The sequence below is a fragment of the Babylonia areolata genome, chromosome 11 (genome assembly GCF_041734735.1).
Source record: "Babylonia areolata isolate BAREFJ2019XMU chromosome 11, ASM4173473v1, whole genome shotgun sequence".
NCBI lineage: Eukaryota > Metazoa > Mollusca > Gastropoda > Neogastropoda > Buccinidae > Babylonia > Babylonia areolata.
In genome coordinates this window covers 22,520,459-22,527,958 of record NC_134886.1, presented here as the reverse complement: position 1 = coordinate 22,527,958, position 7,500 = coordinate 22,520,459, and the positions used below count along the sequence as shown (strand labels likewise).

The 7,500-nt window shown below is 46.6% G+C and overlaps 1 protein-coding gene across 1 annotated transcript in view; it reads left to right on the top strand.

Moving 5' to 3' along the window:
* LOC143287332 (G-protein coupled receptor dmsr-1-like) overlaps window positions 1–7,500 on the top strand; it is a 39,820-nt gene that overhangs the window by 26,504 nt on the left and 5,816 nt on the right. Inside the window, exon 3 of the mRNA XM_076595291.1 lies at window positions 6,231–6,423. Coding sequence (XP_076451406.1) covers window positions 6,231–6,423 — 193 coding nt within the window. The remainder of the gene's footprint in view (window positions 1–6,230; window positions 6,424–7,500) is intronic.

Below are 7,500 nucleotides of genomic sequence, written 5' to 3'. Positions count from 1 at the left end.
GTGAAGCGTATCGCGGTGTGTTGTCTACGCGATATGGGTAGACTGGAGTGAAGCGTATTGCGGTGTGTTGTCTGCGCTATATGAGACTGGAACGTGGCGTGTTTTGGCATGTTGCCTTGTGTCGTGTCGTGTCGTGTTGTGTGTGTCATGTCGTGTCGTGTCGTGTCGTGTCGTGTCGTCGTATGTGTCGTGTCGTGTTGTGTGTGTCATGTCGTGTCGTGTCGTGTCGTGTCGTGTCGTCGTTGTGTCGTGTCGTGTGTGCCGTGTCGTGTCGTGTCGTGTTGTGTGTGTCGTGTCGTGTCGTGTCGTATAGTGTGTCGTTTCGTGTCCTGTCGTGTCGTCTAGTGTAGTGTCGTGTCGTGTCGTGGCGTATCGTGTGCGGGTCCCCACAGTTCGAATCCCGACTGCCGGCCCAGACAGCAACAACAGCCCCAGCTGACGGTGACACAGGGAACAGAACCACTGGTGAAGGACCCACGACCTGTGCTGACGGTGACACAGGATACAGAACCACTGGTGAAGGACCCACGACCTGTGCTGACGGTGACACAGGATACAAACCAACTGGAGAAAGACCCACGACCTGTGCTGACGGTGACACAGGATACAGAACCACTGGTGAAGGACCCACGACCTGTGCTGACGGTGACACAGGATACAGAACCACTGGTGAAAGACCCACGACCTGTGCTGACGGTGACACAGGATACAGAATCACTGATGAAGGACCCACGACCTGTGCTGACGGTGACACAGGATACAGAGCCACTGGTGAAGGACCCACAGTCTGTGCTGACGGTGACACAGGATACGGAACCACTGGTGAAGGACCCACGACCTGTGCTGACAGTGACACAGAATACAGAACCACTGGTGAAGGACCCACGGTCTGTGCTGACGGTGACACAGGGAACAGAACCACTGGTGAAGGACCCACGACCTGTGCTGACGGTGACACAGGATACAGAACCACTGGTGAAGGACCCACGACCTGTGCTGACAGTGACACAGGATACAGAACCACTGGTGAAGGACCCACGGTCTGTGCTGACGGTGACACAGGGAACAGAACCACTGATGAAGGACCCACGACCTGTGCTGACGGTGACACAGGGAACAGAACCACTAGTGAAGGACCCACGACCTGTGCTGACGGTGACACAGGATACAGAACCACTGGTGAAGGACCCACGGTCTGTGCTGACGGTGACACAGGGTACAGACCCACTGGTGAAGGACCCACGACCTGTGCTGACAGTGACACAGGATACAGAACCACTGGTGAAGGACCCACGACCTGTGCTGACGGTGACACAGGGTACAGAACCACTGGTTAAGGACCCACGACCTGTGCTGACGGTGACACAGGGAACAGAACCACTGGTGAAGGACCCACGGTCTGTGCTGACGGTGACACAGGATACAGAATCACTGGAGAAAGACCCACGACCTGTGCTGACGGTGACACAGGGAACAGAACCACTGGTGAAGGACCCACGACCTGTGCTGACGGTGACACAGGATACAGAACCACTGGTGAAGGACCCACGACCTGTGCTGACAGGTGACACAGGATACAGAGCCACTGGTGAAGGACCCACAGTCTGTGCTGACAGACCAGGGGAGATAATTAGATTGGTTTAAACACTATTTTTGTGAAGGGGGCAGAATGGTTCAGGCGCTCATCTGCCAATACACGAGTCCGTGAGGGTCTGGGTTCGAATCTCGCTCAAGCTCTTTCTCCCAAGTTTGACTGGAAAATCAAAGTGAGCGTGGAAACGTTCGGATGAGATGAAATACAGGGGTGCATCACGCACTTGGCGCACTGAAGAAGAACCCATGGCAACGAGAGTGTTGTCCCTCTGGCAAAATTCTGTAGAAATTAAACTTAATTGCATAACGTAGATTCATCATTGTGTTGAAAGAAAGGACATTATGACTGGACCACTGCACATGGTGCTTTTTTTTTGTAAAGCTTGGGCGATCAAATGTTGGTACCTCGCTCCAGTAGATATGGGTATAGACTCAAACAGTGTGTATCCCATTACCACCACTTGTCCAAAACGTATATGCATGCATTGTGAAGTATGGTTTTGCAAGCTACGTATGCAAAGGGTGGCTCGTATTTCGGACAAGAGACCACCATACAACAAATGTTTTTAAGCCTAGAGTCACAAGAAGTGACGAACCATATAAATTCAGTTTCAGTTTCAGTTTCAGTAGCTCAAGGAGGCGTCACTGCGTTCGGACAAATCCATATACGCTACACCGCATCTGGCAAGCAGATGCCTGACCAGCAGCGTAACCCAACACGCTTAGTCAGGCCTTTGAGGAATATCAATTCAAAGAATCGTATGATTGCAGTTGCGCATCGGCCATGTCTAGCCAACACCTTTCTATCAGAAACGGCGCCACCGTATCGTTGTCGCAACAAACAGTCCACAAATGAAAGGACAATGTTTGGTTACCTGGCTCCGCCTCTGATGGGAATACCCTTTTCTCAGGCAACGTTGTGTCAACATAGATCAGGCCTACAACAAGCCCTTATCTGTCTGTATATCTACGTATCAGTGTGTGTATATTTATGTGTCAGTCTGTGTGTCCATGTATCTGCCTATTGATCTGTCTGTCTGTCTGTCTATCTGTTAGTCAATCTCTCTCTCTCTCTCTCTCTCTCTCTCTCTCTCTCTCTCTCTCTGTGTGTGTGTGTGTGTGTGTGTGTGTGTGTGTGTATGTCTGTCTGTCTGTCTGTCTGTCTCTCTCCCTCTCTGTCTCTGTCTCTGTCTCTCTCTCTGTCTCTCTCTGTCTTTGTCTCTGTCTCTCTCTGTCTCTCTGTCTCTTTGTCTCTGTCTCTCTCTGTCTCTCTGTCTCTCTGTCTCTGTCTCTGTCTCTCTCTCTCTCTCTCTCTCTCTCTCTCTCTCTCTCTCTCTCTCTCTCTCTCCCCACCCCCAAACACACGCACACACACACATATTTAATAGTCAGTTTGTCTGCATTTCTGTTATCCGTCTTTGTTTATCTCTTTCTCTCTCTGTTGTTCCCTCTCCCTGTCTGTCTGTCTGTCTGTCTGTCTGTCTGTCTCTCTCTCTCTCTCTCTCTCTCTCTCTCTCTCTCTCTCTCTCTCTCTCACTTATTAAAAAAAAGAAAAGAAAGAAACCATGAGCGACTATAACCATGAAGATAATTTTGCATTGAAAAGATTTTCAAATGACAAAGAAATTAACACTTTTGGAAAACAGTTGTTGGAACTCTGTTGTATGTTTGACTGCGTTATTCTAAATGACTTTCGTGAACAGAACTTTGATCAGTCACTCACGTTTATTTCTAAGACAGGGGGCAACACCGTAGACTACTTCTGGCGTCATGTGATATCTGTGCAAGTGTTGTTAAGCTTAAGGTTTTGCCTTGTGTTGAATCATCCAGGTCCCATGTACCAGACTCAATTGTGTCAGACACAAGAGCTGACCAGTCAGCAGGAAGAGGGTCCGGAAGAAAACTCGGATCAGTCAAACTCGAAATGGTCAGAGAAAATAACGCGGAATAATGAAAAAAAACTAACATATTTCTGGATAGCTTAAACTCTGATGTTTTACAAGACATGTTCACCCAAGCTACTCTTCTGGTCAAAGAAAACGTTGATTCAGCACTTGAGCCTTTTCATTCAGTCTCTACTGAAAGCCAGTGAATGTATGCTGAAAAGAGTACAGACCGGCAATAAGCACAGAGGTGCACTCTGGTTTGATGAGGACTGTAAACAAGCAAAGCTAAAAGCTAGGACTGATTTGCATTGATTTCGAAGAACGAAAGATCCCTGGGATGCAGCAACTTTTGCGGAGTCTCGTAAAGCTTACAAGTCATTGCTTAGAAAGAAGAAGTCCAAATACAATCGGGAAAAGGCTAAACTACTTTCATCTTTCACAAAGGATTCGTCTTAGAGCTTAGACAGATTTCAGGGAAGAAGAAAATTGCAGCAAACACCCACATAACTGAAGAGAAATGGTTTAGCCATTTTAAAAATCAGTTCAGTTCTGACACGTTGCCTGAGAACGACATTAGTTCAGATAATAACAATGATGTAAATAACAGTGATACTAACGATGATCTCAACCATCCGATTTCAAAACAGGAAGTCCGTAATGCAGTAAATAAACTTAAAATGGGAAAGGCACCTGGAGTGGATGGTGTTCTTGCAGAGATGCTGAAAGCAGCTGGCAATGCTGCCATTCACTTTCTGACTAAGCTAGTTAATGTTCTGTTTGAGAAAGGCTTATATCCTGAAGAGTGGACAAAGGCAGTTATCGTCCCAATTTTAAAAATTAAATGATAGTGGTGTATCGCTGCTTTGTCTGATTAGTAAATGTTACACGTCTGTGTTAAACCAAAGACTTGTTGCATGGACTGAAACAAACAGTAAGTTGTCAGAGTCACAGGCTGGATTTAGAAGAAAAAAAAGTTACTCAACGGTAGATCATATCTTCACTTTAAATGCTATTGTTGAAAAACGCCTTTCGAAAAGAGGTGGTAAATTATATGCATGTTTTGTAGATCTAAAGAAAGCCTTTGACTCTGTTCAACGAGGACCCCTGATGGAAATATTGAAAAATAATGGGTTGTCTGGGAAATTTATGAATGCTATCCTCGCCATTTATAAGTCTGTGGTGTCTTGTGTAAGAGTGGGCAATACGCTAACAGATTTTTTTGACTGTCCTGTTGAAGTGCGACAAGGCTGCATTCTTAGCCCAGTATTATTTTCAATATTCATAAATGACATTGCAACTGCCTTAGAAGCTAATGGTGTTCATGGCATCCAACTGCTTCCAAATGTACTCCCGCTGTTCTTGTTGTTGTTTGTGGATGACATAGTTCTCATTTCAGATACACCACAAGGTCTTCAGAATCAACTTGATATTCTTAACAGTGCATGTAAAGACCTACATTTAAACATTAACAAAGATAAAACAAAGGTAATGGTTTTTAGAAAGGGAGTTTTTTGAGAAGATATGAGAAATGGAATCTTGATGGAAATGATCTAGAAGTTGTAAATGAGTACAGCTGTTTGGGTTTTATCTTTTCTACAAAAATGAGTGTTTGCAAAGGGGCTGTCAAAGGCAAACGAGCTTGTTTCGATTGTGTTAAGTATGTAAGTAAATTAAGTGAAATGACTCAAGCATGTTTCTTTAGAATTTGTGATACCCAAATTCAGCCTGTTCTATAATATGCTTCAGAAGTATGAGGGTTACAAAGACTAAAAAAAATATTGAGAAAGTCCACACACTTGCAATCAAAAGATATCCTAATGTACCACTGAAAACACCAAATGAGTTTGTGTATGGAGAGACAGGTCGCTACCCATTATATGTCAACAGTGCAGTCAGATGTATCAGATACTGGTTAAGAGTAATAAAAATGGGCAACAGACGTCTCCCCAAACAGGCATATACCATGCTAGTTACTCTAGACAACAATGGCAAATAGTGTTGGGTCTCTCGCATAAAAGATACACTCTTCAGCCTGGGGTTTGGATACGTCTGGCTGCAACAAGGGGTTGGGTGCGAAAAATCGTTTATTTCTTTGCTTAAACAACGTCTAACAGATATTTACTTACAAGAATGGGAAAGCTCCGTAATGCAGAAAAATATGTACAATTACTATAGAACATTTAAATTTACCTTTGAAAATGAAAGATATTTTGATTTTGTTAACATAAAATCTTTCAGAGACTATATTGTCAAATTACGCTTGGGACTATTACCTCTTAAAGGAGCTACTTTCAAATCATTTTTCAACAACAGCTTATGTGCAGTCACAGAAGATGAGGAATATGTAATTTGTGTTTGTCCTTTGTATTCCGAAATTAGAGATAAATACCTGGACTATTGTAGCATATAATCTCTATCACAATTGCTAAAATGTGACAGCATGCTTAAAACTAGTAACCTAGGAATTTATATCGTTTATGCATTGAAAATTCAAAACAAATTCGTAGGTAATATCGATAAGCAATGCCCCCTGTACTGGCTGTCAGTTGTGAAAATAACTGGAAATCTGTAGGTTTAGGAAATTCCACTTTCTTGCATGCATGGCTTGTTCATGTTTTCGTGTGCTGTGTCCGGTACAGGGGTATGATGTACACTGTGTGCTATGTGTCCAGGTACAGGGGTATGATGTACACCGTGTGCTGTGTGTCAGGTACTGGGGTATGATGTACCATTGTGCACTATGTGTTTCAGGTACTGGTATGTGCACGGCTACCTGAGCCTGGTGATCTGTGCCTTCGGCATCCTGACGAACGCGTTGAACGTGCTGATCCTGACGCGCGGCACCATGCGGACTCCCATCAACACCATCCTCACCGCTATCGCCATCTGTGACCTCATTACCATGTCCTCCTACATCCCCTTCGTCTCCCACTTCTACATTGAGGTGACTGCGGGGGTCGGTGGTGGGGGTAGGGGTGGGGGTGAGGTGGAGTGGAGTGGGTTTTTTTTTGTTTGTTTTTTTAGGAGAGACCCCTATCATTGCCATGTTTTGTTGTGTTTTCAATCCTTGTCTCTCACTCCTATATTGAGGTGACTGGAGGGAGGGGGGTGGAGGGGGTGGAGGGGGAGCGAGGGAGGCTCAGGGGAGATCCCTATCATTGTCATGTATTATAACAATCCTTTTATCTCTCACTTCTACATTGAGGTGACTGGGAGGGGGCTTGGGAGGGCGGGGAGGGGGGGGGGTCTTATTGGAGACCCGTATCATTGCCATGTATTATTACAATCCTTTTATTTCTCACTTCTACATTAAGGTGACTGGAGGGAGAGGGGGAGGGGGTGGGGGTCGGGGTGGGGGGGCTCAGGAGAGATCCCTATCATTGCCATGTATTATTACAATCCTTTTATCTCTCACTCCTACATTCAGGTGACTGGAGGGATGGGGGTGGAAGGGGTGGAGGGGGGGGGGGGGGGGGGCGGCTCAGGAGAGATCCCTATCATTGCCATGGGTTGTTGTTTTTTTCAATCCTTGTCTCTCACTCCTACATTGAGGTGACTGGGAGGTAGGGGGTAAGGGAGGGGAAAGCGGAAGGAGAAGGTTCAGGGGAGGGGGGTGGGGGGTGGGGTGGGAGGAGCGAGGATAAGGGGGTGGGTGGGAGAGGGGAGGAAACCTAACATCACCTTGGAGGGGGTGTGGAGGTGGGGGGAGAGGGAAGAGGGGAAGGGAGGGGGAGAGGAGGAGGAGAAATCCCATGTGTTCTTACATCCGCTTTTATACCCCCCCACTTTGACACCGAGATGACTACAGGGTAGGGGAGCGGCCGGGGTGGGGGGGGGGGGGGTGCGGGGGGGAGGGAGGGGAGGGGAGGGGGGGAGGAAAGAGGGTATAAATGTGTGTGTGTGGCGGGGGGGGGGGGGGGGGGAGACCCGTCATCACTTTGTCTTCCTACATCCCATTTGTGTCCCACTTCGATACTGACGTGACGGGGTAGGGGTGATGGGGAGGAAGGGATGTGGGGGG